The sequence below is a fragment of the Scyliorhinus canicula genome, chromosome 12, assembly GCF_902713615.1.
Source record: "Scyliorhinus canicula chromosome 12, sScyCan1.1, whole genome shotgun sequence".
Classification (NCBI taxonomy): domain Eukaryota; kingdom Metazoa; phylum Chordata; class Chondrichthyes; order Carcharhiniformes; family Scyliorhinidae; genus Scyliorhinus; species Scyliorhinus canicula.
Genome location: NC_052157.1, coordinates 150,924,226 through 150,940,531, shown reverse-complemented (window position 1 = coordinate 150,940,531; position 16,306 = coordinate 150,924,226). Strand labels below are relative to the sequence as shown.

The window sequence follows — 16,306 nt, the reverse complement described above, 5'->3', positions numbered from 1 at the left end:
CTTCTAACTTTCAGTGATTTAAATTCACCAACACCATGTTGCATCATCTCCAATATAAATTCAAATACACTGGATCCTCTCCAATCTGGGGAATATTGATATCTACACAGAAAATAGTCAGTAGGGCTCTATTGAAACTGGCACAAGCATACCCATAACAGGTTTTTAAAAATGGATCTGCTTCATTGGGGCCTCATTAAATTTAGGGTCTATAAAAGTCTCAACGTTCAAACCTAGTACATCTGCCTCACCCCCATATGACATTTCCACAAACTACTGTACCTCTCCAATCCAAGTGGTTTTCTTGCTGTTTCCATTATCTTCCACCCAAGATATTTTCCCATTTCCCTCCTTCACCTTGGTCCATTTATTCGCCCCATCCTCCAACCCTACATTTACCCGAAGACTTCACTGGGCCTCGACTATCCATCTCCAAGAAATGCAGTAAAAAAAAACCTTTCTGCTCTCTCTCTCTCTCTCTTCACACCTCACCACTCACTATTTGATCCTCGACTTGCCCTATGCACTGTCATTCCATAGTTGAGAGTAGGCACAAACTACCATTGGTGGGCAAAAGTACCTTGTGCCATGCGCATGACTCTTGTGTCGTAATGAGCTACATAGACTTGCTCAGGCCTATAATGAATTAACCTATCAGAGCTGAAGTAGACAGCAGATGGTCAACAACTTGAGAACATGCAAATAATATACACTAATGCCCAGAGCACCTTGATTGAAACGCATTGGTGTCACTTTTCTAATTCACACCCAATATTTAATAAACTCTGAATTTCATCTGGAAAAGAAATTAAGATCACTCACGGTTCTGGTGCCTGGTCACTAACTTGTAATCCCTACTATGAAGGAGGCCAGCTGAGCGCAGTAATCGAATTAACACGAATTTCCATAAGTCAAAACAGTATGCCAAAGCTCAAAATGTAGGCTCACATGCAAAGAATGGTCATTTAAGGAAGGAATGGCCAACATTTGTGGAACGATATGACAGCAAGAGCCAACAATCAAAGGAGAAAACTGAAATGAAAAGGCCTCAATGGCTGAGTAAATTACCCTTCCATTTTTATCACCAAAAGAGCGTAGTTCTCTTTTCCACGAGCATTCATTCAACTTTGCAAGAATAGCCTTTCAGCATTTTAAGTGAATTTAGCACGTGGTCTTTTATGATCAAGAGAGCTCAATACCACCGCTAACATTTCCATGGATTGAGCCCCACTGTAGCAAGAAACCACTACTATTAAAGATGGTGACTCCTTTCAGGAGGATTGGTGGATGGGGATAGGGGGTTAGGCATGTAGCAAGGTAATACTTTCAAACAGGGGCACGGGATTTCTGTTCTGACGTTATACAATCAATATATCTGGATACAGATACTTGTTCTATAAAATACACATAATACTCTCTGTCATTTGAACATCCTCACACACTAGGTCATTGACAAAAAGGCAGAAAGACAGTCCTAACCTGGTAGGGTCAACCTCAAAGCTAAGGTGTTGTTTCTCAGGGTCTTTTAGTACCGTTTTTAACAATGGCTCAAGCAGCTTCTGCAGGTATGTAGCACCATAGACCTGAAAGCAGCAAGAGAACAAAGGGGTAGTTTGCAATGTGGACATAACTATAAACAGCACATCCTAGACATAAACCTTCCCACGGAAAAACCTGTCAATAAATATATACTATAAACGCTGTGGCTCTTATGTTGTGAAAAGCAGCACATTATGGGCATAAAACAGTCATGCTGGTCATTTACACCAAAGATGTCAACACATGGCGGCACTGCCACCTCACAGCGCCAGGGGTCCAAGTTCAATTTCAGCCTTGGGTGACTGACTATGTGGAGTTTGCACGTTCTCCCCGTGTCTGCGTGAGTTTCCTCCGGGTGCTCCAGTTTCCTCCCACAGTCCAAAGATGTGCGGGTTAGGTGGATTGGCAATGCTCAATTGCCCTTAAGAGTCCAAAGGTCAGATGGGGTTATGGGGATAGGGTGGGGGGGTGGTCTTACATAGGGTGCTCTTTCGGAGGGTCGGTGAAGATTCCATGGGCTGAATGGATTCCTTTGGCACTGCAGGGATTCTATGATTCTAATAATGAACCCCAATTTACAATAGTCTATATGATTTACAAAAGGGAACCATGCCCAAGCTGTGTCTGTGGTTTAAAAAAAGGCACTTGAAAAATTGATCTTCCAATTTAAAGTTACTGTCAGTTACATTACTGCCACCTGAATTATAAGAAAACAATGGCTTTACTGAACCCCAACCTCCAATTAAAAGTATATAACCTTAAATTTTCCTCAATAGAGGCAGAAAGCTAGCACTCTAATCTATAGCAATTGTCCACTGGAACATGCCAATTAAGCTTGGCATCCAACTCAAAAACAAACCGCAGCACTTTTATTTTTAAAGTGGAAATTATTTAACAGGTACAAGGACATTAAAGCAAATCTTAAAATACTAAATCACATTGTTCACCCGAAGACCAGCTAATGGATAAGATTGCCGGTGCATAATTTTCAGTCAATTAATGTTAAATAATGGGAAAATGTTGGATACCAAGCATTTAAAACAGGAAAAACTAGGATATTATGCTTCCAGATAAATGGAATAAAAGGGAACAGTAACCAATATTAATATGAAATTGGTTGAGCGGTGCATTAGAAGGCAAGTAGGATTTTCAGCTGCTGAATTTTCATGGAAAGTTTAGAAGTGACAATGAACTTTTACAATTTACAATGGTTTTATAGGTAAACAGGGGAAGGGATATTACATTTTATTGATCTGAAAGAACAAACAATAAGAAAACATGAAAGATTTTTATACTTTGGAGAGGTTGAGTTCAAAGAGGTGTTCAAGGACGATGGAATCCGAGATGAAAGGAAAAATTGAAATTGAAGGGAAGACATTCAGCTGGGTTGCGGTGGCTGTATGGGGTAAATGCCTGGAGATCATGGCCGGGATTCTCCGATACGGCTCCCGACAGGCGCGGCGGCGACCCCGCGGGTGCGATTGGTGGACCGGCGTCGGAGAATCGGTGGACCAGCGTCGGAGCGGCACAGTGAGATTCTCGCGCCCTCCCGGCGATTCTCCGACCTGGTGCGGGCTCGGAGAATTCCGGCCCATATTTATGGGGAGAGGAGGTATGAAAATTGTGATTTTGAAGCAGTCGTCCAGTTTCAGTTTTTCAGAAAGCAATTTGTTTCTGAACCTTCATTGTGGTTTTCCCAGTGTTTGATGAGTCATGTGACATACCTTTATTAAAGTAACAATTCTTTGCTTGGGTAGTATTACTGGATTTTAATAGTTAAAATCTAAAAGGGAGTTGATGCCAAGAAGGTAGTTCACTAGCATGTTTTGACCAGGTGGGTTTTGTTTAACCGTGCAACTTTAATCATATGCGCTTATGCTTTTATTTTCCCTTTTTTAATAAATCTTGTAACGTTCAAAATCCAGAAGGCGCTATTGGAGTTCTGTGCTTCTGGGGCAGTAGCTTTTCCTTGTGTTATCAAAATGCAACGAAAAAGATTTTTTGTTTAAATTCATTTAAGGGATGTTGGCTTTGCTGGTACGACCAGCATTTATCGCCCATCTCGACCTTTTTATTAATTTAGAGTGCCCAATTTTTTTCCCCTTTTTTTCCCAATTAAGGGGCAATTTAGCATGGTCAATCCACCAAACATGCACATCTTTGGGTTGTGGAGGTGAAGCAGGGAGAATGTGCTAACTCCACACGAACAATGAGCTAGGACCAGGATAGAACTCGGGTCCTCAGTGCCGTTATCAGCAGTGCTAACCATTGTGCCATCATGCCGCCCCTGCCCATCCCTAGTTGCCGTTCAGAACATGGTGGTGAGGTGTCTTCTTGAACCACTGCAGTCTTTCAGGTGTATGGACACCCACTGTGCTGTTAGGGAGGGAGTTCCGGGCGGTTGCCCCAGCGACAGTGAAGGAGCGACGATATATTTCCAAGTCAGGGTGGTGAGTGACTTGGAGGGGAGCTCCAGGTGGTGGGGTTCCCAGGTATCTGCTGGTCTTGTCCTTCAAGAGAGTAGTGGTCGTGGATTTGGAAGGTGTTGTCTAAGGAACTTTGATGAGTTACTGTGTGCGTCGATGGTGGAGGGTTTGAATGTTTGTGGAAGGAGGAGCAATCAGGCGGGCTGGATTGTCCTGGATGGTGTCAAGCTTCCTGAGTGTTGTTGGAGTTGCACTTACCCAGGCATGTGAAGAGTATTCCATTACACTCCTGACTTGTGCCTTGTAGATGGTTGACAGTCTTTGGGGGAGGGTTAGAAGATGGGTTACTCACCGTAGGAATCCTAGTCTTTGACCTGCCCTGGTAGCCACAGCAGTAATGTGGCTAGTCCAGTTCAGTTTCTGATCAATAGTAACCCCCAGGATGTTGGTTGTGGGGGATTCAGTGATGGTAATGCCACTGAATGTCAAGGGGCGTTGGTGAGATCCTCTCTTGTAGGCAATGGTCATTGTCTGGCAAGTTTGTGGTGTGATTGTAACTTGCCACTTGTCAGCCCAGCCTGGATATTGTCCAAGTCTTGCTGCATTTAGACATGGACTGCTTCATTATGTAAGGAGTCATGAATGGTGCTGAATATTGTGCAGTCACCCGCATAAATCCCCACTTCTGACCTTATGATGGAAGGGAGGTCATTGATGAAGCAGCTGAAGATGGTTGGGCCTAGGACACTACCTGGAGGAACTCCTGCAGTGATGTCCTAGAGTTGAGATGATCGACCTCCAACCACCACAACAACCTTCCTTTGTGCCAGGTCCTACCAACGGAGAGTTTCCCCCGTGGTTCCCATGGACTCCAGTTTAGCTGGGGCTTCTTGATGCGTGCTCAGTCGAACGCTGCCTTGATGTCAAGGGCAGTCACTCTCATTTCGCCTCTGGCATTCAGCTCTTTTGTCCATGTTTGAACCAAGGCTGTACTACGGTCAGGAGCTGAGTGAGCCTGGCGGAACCAGATTGCTGACTAAGTGCCGCTTTATAGCACTGTTGAAGACTCCTTCCAACACTTTGCTGATGATGGAGAGTAGACTGATAGGGCGGTAATTGGCTGGGTTGGATTTGTCCTGTTTCTAATGCACAGAACACACCTGGGCAACGTTCTACATTGCCGGGATTCCGGTAAGATGATCAGTGAGACAGGTTTCCCGCTGGAAATAACATCAGCAAATTACATCTGCGGTAGTCGTAACAGTGATTGGGCGTGTGTATTTCCCATCTCTTAAAGACCCAAAATCTAAATGATACACCATGTACAGGGGTCAATTTTATCTGCTTGGACAGATATAAATACTAATTTTTATTGTCCCAAGTAGGCTTACATTAATATTGCAATAAAGTTACCCTAGTCACCACATTCCGGTGCCTGTTTGGGTACACAGCGAGAGAGAGAGAGAGAATTTAAAATGTCCAAACAGCGCGTCTTTCGGGACTGGAGGGAGGAAACTGGAGCACCCGGAGGAAACCCGCGCAGACACAGGGAGAAGGTGCAGACTCCACACAGACAGTGACCCAAGCGGGAATCGAACCTGGGTCCCTGGCGCTGTGAAGCAACAGTGCTAACCAGTAAATCCCCGATTCCTCTAAACAAAATCAGCAGAGAAAGGACTGGGTTTCTTCAATTTTTTTTTTTTGCAGAAAAGCAAGCATTATATAATCAACTGTAATGTATACATGTTAATATTTATAGATAATTGGATTGGAATTAGCTGCCCAATCACAAAACCTAATAACTAGTCACATATTACTCATGTGAAAAGTCCTTACCAGCATAAATATAGCACAGATTTACCTTAAAACAGAAAGTCATTATTTTACTTGCAAGGCTGTTGCCTCTAAAGAGGGTTTGCATGGAATCTGCTAGCTCAACCTCCTTGGAGAACATGTTCCAAAGCAACTGATAGAGAAGATGACGCGAGTCAAACAACGTCACCAGCACACGAGCAAGCTCATCCTGCAGAGGGCGGGAGGTGGCAGGGTAGAGAGGGAGAAAAACAAACATCAAATTAAATACAGAGCTGCAATAAATATCTTAAGATGGTGAATAAACTACTAGAAAGATCAGCGCCGGGTTAATGCATCATACCAGTGGGAAGCAGCAGATAATTAGGTTTGCACAGGACTCATCCTGTCTGGCTTTTCAACCCCCACCTGCCCCCACCCCGCACTACCAATTCTTTTATTTCATTTCTACACAAAAGGATGGCCACGAGGATGTCACTTCCAACAAAATAACGTGTACTATGAAATACAAAAATGTGGCATTTTAAGCACAAACAAACAAAACAGTGGTCAACCCTTATGGGAGAAGTGTCAAACTTAGCCTATCAAGGTATGGGGCGAGTCACTGTGCTCAATAAATGAGCGAGCTAAATGGAAGAGCAGTACTGGAACTCTAATTTAAACAGGGTGGCGAGGAGGAAACATCTCTCTCCCCCAAAGACAGTAGGAAGAAACAGGCGGTCAACTTTTGACTTATATTCCTGGGACGGGATTTAAACGCAGGAACAGATAGGATGGCACTTCCCATTTAGATAAAGGAGCAGCTGGCCATTGACAGGCCTGTAAAACCATCTCAAGTTCTCGTCCTACCTACAAAGGTAGGGGATTTTATACATATACCCCTTATGCAAGGTTTTACACGTGTGTGACATGGACATTACTGGCAGTTATCGACAATCCCTGATGAAGCATCCGAGTGACATGCAATGCCACTTGAAAGAGTGGTTAAGAGTCAACGGAGCGGTGTGTGGGACTCGACTCATATGTAAACATGTAAGACCAAGTAAGGATTCTCAAAATATCATGTTTGAACTTGAAATTTAGGTCTCTTGATTACCAGCTCTCGACATGGCCAGACTTCTGAGCTGCTACCGAAATTTACAGATTGAAATCTTAACTATTAACGGGCAATAACTAAAGCAACGATCAAAGAAATCTGGTAATGAGCATTTTTGCTCAGAGAGAATCTACCCAGACCAAGAGTAACAGGTTTCTTTGAAATCAGTCAATGGATAAAATCATGAGTCTGTGCCCAGGTACCTAAACTCAATTTTCCCTGCCCAGTTGGGCAATTCATGGGCACTCTAATTACACAATGCTGGTTGCCTAGCAGTAACGGCCAATCCTTTCTCAAAATATTAAACGAGACCCCAATTGCCAAGATTTTTTTCCAAACCCAACTTTCTGCTAGTTTCTACTGGCAAGAATGTGTAAGAGTCAAGATATAGGTCTAATGCTCAGCTCCAACCAAGTCATGCTACCTTTTTACAACTGCTACCCAAACCTTAGCTACATTAAGCTGCCAAAAGCAAATCACCACTACGAAAGAAGAGACTAAAGGACTACTTAAAAACCGTTCTCTGCTCAAAGCAGTTCAAGGATTACTGCAATTGGGTCAAGAGTGCATTTTGCTCATGTGCACATTTTAAGCTTTCCTACCTGTTGGTTGAGATTTGTGACTGGCCCAATGGAAGTCTGTGGTAAAAATGAAGAATTGCATTTTTTTGAGCTACATCCATGCAGTATTTTTCAAGAAATTGCAATTTGTAAAACTCAACTGTGGGAACTGGTTAATAAATCGTGTACAGTCCAATTCCATGAAGTTGCCCCAGTTGGGAGGAAAGGCCGATTTAGAGGAAAGCCAATGTCCCATCACTCTCCATAAAGTCACCACATAATTGAAAGGTCTGACTTTTTATTTCCCTGTGGGGAAGTGTATGACCTCTGCTTCCGCCTTCCCCCTAATAATCGGGCAATTTAAGAACTTGCCCTGATTTTGGGGTCAATAGGAGCGTGGATGAGAATGATGAGGGAAAGGGTGGTAAAGAAAAACAGAGGGGAGATCACTTTGCCAAATCAGCACCCTGCCTCTCCATGGCATCCCGTTTTGTAACACCACACTTCTCCCTAAACCACTTCAATGCATCCTACTGTGACAGTTATGCACGCATGACAATAAAATGCTGGGAGTTGTAGGTTTGACCTTCGTTTACGGTCATATCCGACTGACCTGCAAGTATAAAATATTGAACGGAGAATTGCAATTCATCGTCCTTTCACATAATAACAGGTATTACATATACACCTAACAAACTATAAACAATTCCCGTTTTAAAAATGCAGAAGTGATATGCAGGAGACAGTGGGGAGAGAGGACATAACCACACAAAGGCAACAGGGAATCAGACAGGTGAAACAGGAAGGAGATAACTCAATACACCAGGGAATGGGTCACTAAAGACATGGAGGAAAAAACAAGAAACCAAGTTCACGTGAGCCTACATCGAAATTTCTTTTCATGTACCTTAAACTATGTGAATTAATTGAAGGTCATACTTACCGCAGTAAGATCTCCTTAAATGAAATTGGAATTCTGATGTTGGACTAATAACTTTCTGAATGATGCTATGAAATATTCTTGTAAACTTACCTGCAACTAAGTTGACAGGAAACATATAACAAAAAGTAGCCATCGGCCAAAACTGAGGACCAGAAAGTAATTGATCTTCATCTGCATCAGTTTATCCACGTAACCGTACTATGTTAACTGCTCTCTCATTCTCCACCTCTATTTCTCCTCACCACTTGCTGGTAGCATTTATTGGAGGATGACATGCTACCCCAAAAACCTCAATCTTCACAACACAGTGCAATTCTAGAAATCACCAGCTCTCTCATGGAATAGTCAAGCATTAAAGCCAAAGAATATTAAGCTTTGTTGCCACCTACAGACAAAGCTACTCATTGCATTTACTAGGCTAAATCGCTGGCTTTTAAAGCAGACCAAGCAGGCCAGCAGCACGGTTCGATTCCCGTACCAGCCTCCCCAGACAGGCGCCGGAATGTGGCGACTAGGGGCTTTCCACAGTAACTTCATTGAAGCCTACTCGTGACAATAAGCGATTTCATTTCAGCCGGGCTGGTTTAGCTCACTGAGCTAAATCGCTGGCTTTTAACGCAGACCAAGCAGGCCAGCAGCACAGTTCGATTCCCGTACCAGCCTCCCCGGACAGGCGCCGGAATGTGACGACTAGGGTCTTTTCACAGTAACTTCATTGAAGCCTACTCGTGACAATGTGATTTTACAGGGGCTGGTTTAGCTCACTCAGCTAAATCGCTGGCTTTTAAAGCAGACCAAGCAGGCCAGCAGCACGGTACGATTCCCGTACCAGCCTTCCCGAACAGGCGCCGGAATGTGGCGACTAGGGGCTTTTCACAGTAACTTCATTCAAGACTACTCGTGACAATAAGCGATTTTCACATTTCACCAGTTATAAATGTTTCAAGTTTCCTCTGTTCAGCATCTACCATCCTAGTGGTTACCTAATATGGTAATGAGTTTTCCCACAAATCTTGGCAATCAGAGTCTTATCAAATCATCTACCACAGACCCAGACTGGATGCAAGGAACTCACCACCACTACCCCACCCCCACCCTTGGCATCTGTTCCTCTCTCAAGCCAGGTAGACTTACCATGTCATACATCAAATTACTCCTCACAGTATCCCAAAATATTTCTGAAATAATCACATCTAGTTTATAAGAACATAAGAACTAGGAGCAGGAGTAGGCCATCTGGCCCCTCGAGCCTGCTCCTCCATTCAATGAGATCATGGCTGATCTTTTGTGGACTCAGCTCCACTTTCCGGCCCGAACACCATAACCCTTAATCCTTCTTCAAAAAACTATCTATCTTTACCTTAAAAACATATAATGAAGGAGCCTCAACTGCTTGACTGGGCAAGGAATTCCATAGATTCACAACCCTTTGGGTGAAGAAGTTCCTCCTAAACTCAGTTCTAAATCTACTTCCCCTTATTTTGAGGCTATGTCCCCTAGTTCTGCTTTCACCCGCCAGTGGAAACAACCTGCCCGCATCTATCCTATCTATTCCCTTCATAATTTTAAATGTTTCTATAAGATCCCCCCTCATCCTTCTAAATTCCAACGAGTACAGTCCCAGTCTACTCAACCTCACCTCATAATCCAACCCCTTCAGCTCTGGGATTAACCTAGTGAATCTCCGCTGCACACCCTCCAGTGCCAGTATGTCCTTTCTCAAGAAAGGACACCAAAACTGAACACAATACTCCAGGTGTGGTCTCACTAACACCTTATACAATTGCAACATAACCTCCCTAGTCTTAAACTCCATCCCTCTAGCAATGAAGGACAAAATTCCATTTGCCTTCTTAATCACCTGTTGCACCTGTAAACCAACTTTCTGTGACTCATGCACTAGCACACCCAGGTCTCTCTGCACAGTGGCATGCTTTAATATTTTATCGTTTAAATAATAATCCCGTTTGCTGTTATTCCTACCAAAATGGATAACCTCACATTTGTCAACATTGTATTCCATCTGCCAGACCCTAGCCCATTCACTTAACCTATCCAAATCCCTCTGCAGACTTCTAGTATCCTCTACACTTTTCGCTTTACCACTCATCTTAGTGTCATCTGCAAACTTGGACACATTGCCCTTGGTCCCCAACTCCAAATCATCTATGTAAATTGTGAACAATTGTGGGCCCAACACGGATCCCTGAGGGACACCACTAGCTACTGCTTGCCAACCAGAGAAACACCCATTAATCCCCCCTCTTTGCTTTCTATTAATTAACCAATCCTCTATCCATGCTACGACTTTACCCTTAATTCCATGCATCTTTATCTTATGCAGCAACCTTTTGTGTGGCACCTTGTCAAAGGCTTTCTGGAAATCCAGATATACCACATCTATTGGCTCTCCGTTATCTACTGCACTGGTAATGTCCTCAAAAAATTCCACTAAATTAGTTAGGCACGACCTGCCCTTTATGAACCCATGCTGCGTCTGCCCAATGGGACAATTTCTATCCAGATGCCTCGCTATTTCTTCCTTGATGATAGATTCCAGCATCTTCCCTACTACCGAAGTTAAGCTCACTGGCCTATAATTTCCTGCTCTCTGCGCCAGGAGACTTGTCTATCAGGGCCAGGAGACTTGTCTATCTTTAGCCCCATTAGCTTGCCCATCACTACCTCCTTAGTGATAACAATCCTCTCAAGGTCCTCACCTGCCATAACCTCATTTCTATCAGTCGCTGGCATTTTATTTGTGTCTTCCACTGTGAAGACCGACCCAAAAAACCTGTTCAGTTCCTCAGCCATTTCCTCATCTCCCATTATTAAAACTCCCTTCTCATCCTCTAAAGGACCAATATTTACCTTAGCCACTCTTTTTTGTTTTATATATTTGTAAAAACTTTTGCTGTCTGTTTTTATATTCTGAGCAAGTTTACTCTCATACTCTTACTCTTCTTTATAGCTTTTTTAGTAGCTTTCTGTTGCCCCCTAAAGATTTCCCAGTCCTCTAGTCTCCCACCAATCTTTGCCACTTTATATGCTTTTTCCTTCAATTTGATACTCTCCCTTATTTCCTTAGATATCCACGGTCGATTTTCCCTCTTTCTACCGTCCTTCCTTAAGTTTGAATTAATCAACAATTTCCACCTTTTCCTTCGGACGCCTGTTAGCACTCAGTGAAATAATTATTTACTTGTGTGTTTAGCCACTTCTTCAAGAGCAGGCAGTGTCTGCACTTGTCAACATTATCTAGTTCATTAAGGAGCTCAAAATCATCAATCATATCATCTCTGAGCCTTTTGTTTTTCAGCGAAACACCCAATTTCGATAATCACTCCTCATAACTCAATCTCTCCATCTTCTCAGCTATTATGGTGTTCTCTTCTAAATTAGGTATGATGTCCTTTTGTACGACAACTATCCAGAACTGTACACTGATTCTAATTACTGTCACACCAATTATTTAGAAAATTGCAGGCACTCAACTATCTTGGCTCAATAATGACTCTGTGTAATTCATCCAAACAGCTGAGGTGCTTTACTCATTGAGATTGGGCATCACTATGGCTGCTTCTATTGGTCAGTAAATATCCCATGTTCTTCCTCACTTCCTTCCTATTTAAGTAAAAAATCCTTGCTGGATTATTTTGTCCTCATATGAAGCACTTACCTTTTCCCTATGTTGAGTTTGATCTGCCAATCAGCCCATTATATTCAAATCCTCATGCACCTTACCCTCTTCACTCCAACACTTTCATTAACTTCTCATTTTCTGCAAATATAACCACTGCACTGCCATCATTGATGATGATATTAAACAAGGTGTCCCAAAATTGACCCAATGGGATCCTACTGTTCCCACTCTCCCAGACTGATGACAATGCCCAAACCAACACTAATAACCATTAGAAATGGTTTGCGGCGAAGTAAATATATTCAAATTAATTCATAGTGTTGCTAACATAAAAAATAAACCCAACTCTAGGATTAAATGATTGACGTACAATTCTCGGAGTTACAACAAATTATCCCAGTTCCTACGATTTCAATACCTCTTTCAATAGGTATTAACTCAATCAATAATAATAATCTTTATTGTCACAAATCGGCTTACATTAACACTGCAATGAAGTTACTGTGAAAAGCCCTTAGTCGCCACATTCCAGCACCTGTTCGGGTACACAGAGGGAGAATTCAGAATGACCAAATTACCTAACAAGCACGTCTTTCGGACTTGTGGGAGGAAACCGGAGCACCCGGAGGAAACCCACGCAGACACGGGGAGGACATGCAGAATCCGCACAGTCAGTGACCCAAGCTGGGAATCTAACTCGAGACCCTGGTGCTGTGAAGCAACAGTGCTAGCCAATGTACTACCATCCAAGTTGTGCAATTCGGATGAAGTGAGAATAAGCACCGAAATACACAATTAGGGCACTGACTCAGTGTTTCAGTTTCATCGTGAATTTTACTTAGAACACGAGGCATTTAATAAGTGACAAAATCCAGTGGCCGGGACATGACTACTTTCTTGGTCTTCTCATTTCTCATCCATGAACTGAGTTAATCAATTACTGAAGATGCTACACAGCAATCTCACCACATGCATTCAATATTTTTTTTTTAATTAGATCAGTCTTGCATATAGCACGGTGATTATGTAGTGGACTTAAAGTGGAAATCAATTTGTAGCTATATGGAGGAGGGGGAAGCTCGAGTGGTATGTGAATGAGAATTAACTTGTCACCTCTCCTGTTCATTCACATTTTACCCTACCACTCACCATTCATTCCCAGACAACAGGAGGAGATTAGCATGAGAAGCATGCATCTAAGGTAGTTTCTCATTGCACACTGCTCTGGAACAGCACTAATAGGTCACTTTTCAACAATCACCTTCCTTCAAGTAACAAAGATAAGCATTCCAAATATTTTGTGCATCTGCTTGATGCAGATGACATTGCCAAAACAAGTCCACTTACCCACTGCGAACAAGGCACCACATTAGCTAGAGCCATTGCAATGGGCAGCTCTCCTTGATCTCCCATCATGGTGACCAACTCCACAAGCCTTTCAAACCGATCGGCCAGTACAGTTTCTGCAAGTGTGTCAAACTCTGTTCCCTGTTGAAGGATTTTAGTTAGCACCTCCATGAATGTAGCTCTTGTTTGAAGATCTTTATGGTACCCCAAGCCTAAGCACAATAAAACAAAACAAATAAAACAAATCCAATTAGGATTTTGTTATGGTTGGGGAGGAAAAACAAAATGTCAAAACACTGTTCTTGCCAAAGGGCATTCATTGGTAAAGGGTTTTCGAAAAACAAACCATCTAAATAAAAAATTGCATGATTCATAAAACCCCAAGAATGCCAAGCTCCAGCATAAACTCGATATAAACAAAACAATGCTAACTGAGCACATCTTGGAAAGTTCACTAAAGACACCAACTGTCAACCTTGAAATCATATTTTGCGATAGTTTGCCTCAAATTTTCAATTTAATTTCTGATTAAGACAGCCTGCAGAGGAACAGAGACAGCTTTTATTCCGATGCAAGCGGGGCAACGCAAACAAAAGCCTGGTGTGCTGTATCACCACTCTTTCAATAATAGCAATTTGAACCATCTTATTTTTTAAAGTGTTTTGTTTCGATCATTGAAATTCAGTTGTGATAACACAGCTTGTATCAGGAAATTTAAGAACTTGCATAAGTTACTGCACTATAAACAAAGTCAAAATAGAAACAGCATATTTCATGCTTTGTGTGCACATTGTACTGCTGTTCTTTGCAATTCTGCAGTCAGAAGATTAGGCTTGATATGTTCTGCATTTGGGAGACATAGAAAACTATAAAAGAGCAATAAACAAAAGCTAAGCAAGAGCAAAACCTAGGTAGAAACATGGAACATAGAAAAAATAGGAGCAGGAGGCCATTTTGTTTTAAAAGAAGTAATCTTGTCCGGTGTGGAAATTAAGTCTTGCAAATCAGTACAGTCTGAGCTTTGATCCAATCGGTGCTGAGGTACCTGCTTTCAAGAAGGGATATAAAGTAACTCAATCGCTGTCTAGTGGCCCTTGTTCAGATGTGCATGCCTGTTCACTGAAGACTGCATGCTAAAAGAGCCCATAAGTTGCAGGTAGGAGATGAAAAACAGCCATTTTAAAAAGTCTGATGGTTGATTCTAATGCAAACCTTAGTCTGAAGCAGCACCACGATGAGTTTGTGGGAATGACATTTCATCTTTGTGTCACACAACGACATCTAAAGTAGCTTGATTTATATTTGATTCAAGCATTTCACCTAAACCCGAGTTTCATGCAACCAAGTTCTGGTCAGCTTCCCTGGAGAAATGGCGAATGCTTTTCAAGTAACAATGAATAAAAAAGGAGCTCTGCTCACCTATGGAGTGCATCAGACCGCTATCTACATTTGCATTGAGGAGGTTGGACATGGCAAGAACTGTGCAGTGCCTGAGTGACGCAAGGCGGCGTGACATCCCTCGTTTTCGTCCACCTGTTTGTGCCGTTTCCTCCTCCACTTCACTGCAGTCATTTAGCAAATTCATGAAGAGAGTAAAGTACCTACGAGAGAGAGATTATCTGAACATCGCAATATTTGACCCTTTTTTTTCTCAAATGAGCAAAGCATAATGCGGCAGCTGTGGAATTTTTGAGCACAGTTGAAATCATTGCCATTTAGCTTCATTATCATACGGGTTCTGAACTGGACTTACTTCAGGAAGAGCTGCGATTTAGCCTCCATTAGTTCAACACCGTCCCCCTCTTCTGGCTGCAAAGGTAGCCCCACAAGCAAAGATACCACTGCCTCCATGCTTGCCTGGTCAAGGTCTCTGTGTCCATTAAAACAAAACAGGCACAAACTCATTTTACTTTTATCCTAAACTTCACACAGCAATTTTTCTTCTTGTGCTGTCAAGTAATTTTTTTTAATACCAATGCAAGTCAAATTTATGATTGAAATGGTGTTTAGATTTATTTTCCATGTACAGTGCCTTGCATCAATAAATCTTAAAGCAGGGTAGCGTGACATTTGATTATAAATTAAAACCAGTTTCTCCATAGCTGTAATTACAATTGTCACAATATACTAGGTGCAACAGAATCATAAAGTTGTTCCTTATAAAGTGATTTATGATTTTGTTTCTTGCTGCATGCAGTGAAAAGCAGCCCACATTTGAAATAACCTACACAATTTTGAAAACCTTATTTACAAAAGAACACATTAAGGGAGCATGTTGAATTTAGGCATGGTTAACTCTGGCATTTAACTCTTAAGGCAGGGGAAGAGACTCAATTGAACTTTTCATTTGGAGGTAGAGATCAAAGCAAGGAACAGAAAAATAAGTAAAACGCTAATAAAAAAATGAATTCAGTTCTTTGAATTGTTTGACCCTCAACATATGTATCTAATAATTGAACCTGAATCAATAGCCAAATTTTACATTAGTGACCATCTGAACATCATTTTGGTACTGTTAGGGGCTGGTTTAGCACAGTGGGCTCAACAGTTGGCTTGTAATGCAGAACAATGCCAGCAGCGCGGGTTAAATTCCCATACCGGTCTCCCCGAACAGGCGCCGGAATGTGGCGACTAGAGGCTTTTCACAGTAACTTCATTGAAGCCTACTTGTGACAATAAGCTATTATTACTTGGATCATAAAATTGTTTTGTGGTATTTTTAAAACACACATTTGATTAAAACAGAAATGGAAACAAATTAAATCTAGACAAGAGTGAGTATTTTGTGGTGTCTCGGCCCAGGGTGGGGTCAGGGGTGGGGGGGCTGCCATTCCTTAGGGCAGGGACTCACTTTAGATACCTGGCGGTGCAGGTTGCTCAGGATTGAGGGGGCTCCGTAGGTGCAATATTTCTAGTTTGGTGGGAAGAGTGAAAGCTGAT

General features: G+C 42.3%; 1 protein-coding gene across 17 annotated transcripts in view; it reads right to left on the bottom strand.

The window, feature by feature from the left end:
- The window catches only part of nf1a (neurofibromin 1a), a 330,336-nt gene that overhangs the window by 196,229 nt on the left and 117,801 nt on the right, over nt 1-16,306 (bottom strand). For 12 of the 17 annotated variants that reach the window (XM_038814507.1, XM_038814511.1, XM_038814513.1 and 9 more), the window contains 6 exons: nt 15,120-15,236; nt 14,786-14,967; nt 13,367-13,578; nt 7,476-7,511; nt 5,827-5,988; nt 1,480-1,583 (listed from right to left, as the gene is read on the bottom strand). In XM_038814507.1, the coding sequence (XP_038670435.1) occupies nt 1,480-1,583; nt 5,827-5,988; nt 7,476-7,511; nt 13,367-13,578; nt 14,786-14,967; nt 15,120-15,236 (813 nt within the window). The remainder of the gene's footprint in view (nt 1-1,479; nt 1,584-5,826; nt 5,989-7,475; nt 7,512-13,366; nt 13,579-14,785; nt 14,968-15,119; nt 15,237-16,306) is intronic. The other 5 variants (XM_038814508.1, XM_038814518.1, XM_038814521.1 and 2 more) reach the window with 1 other exon arrangement.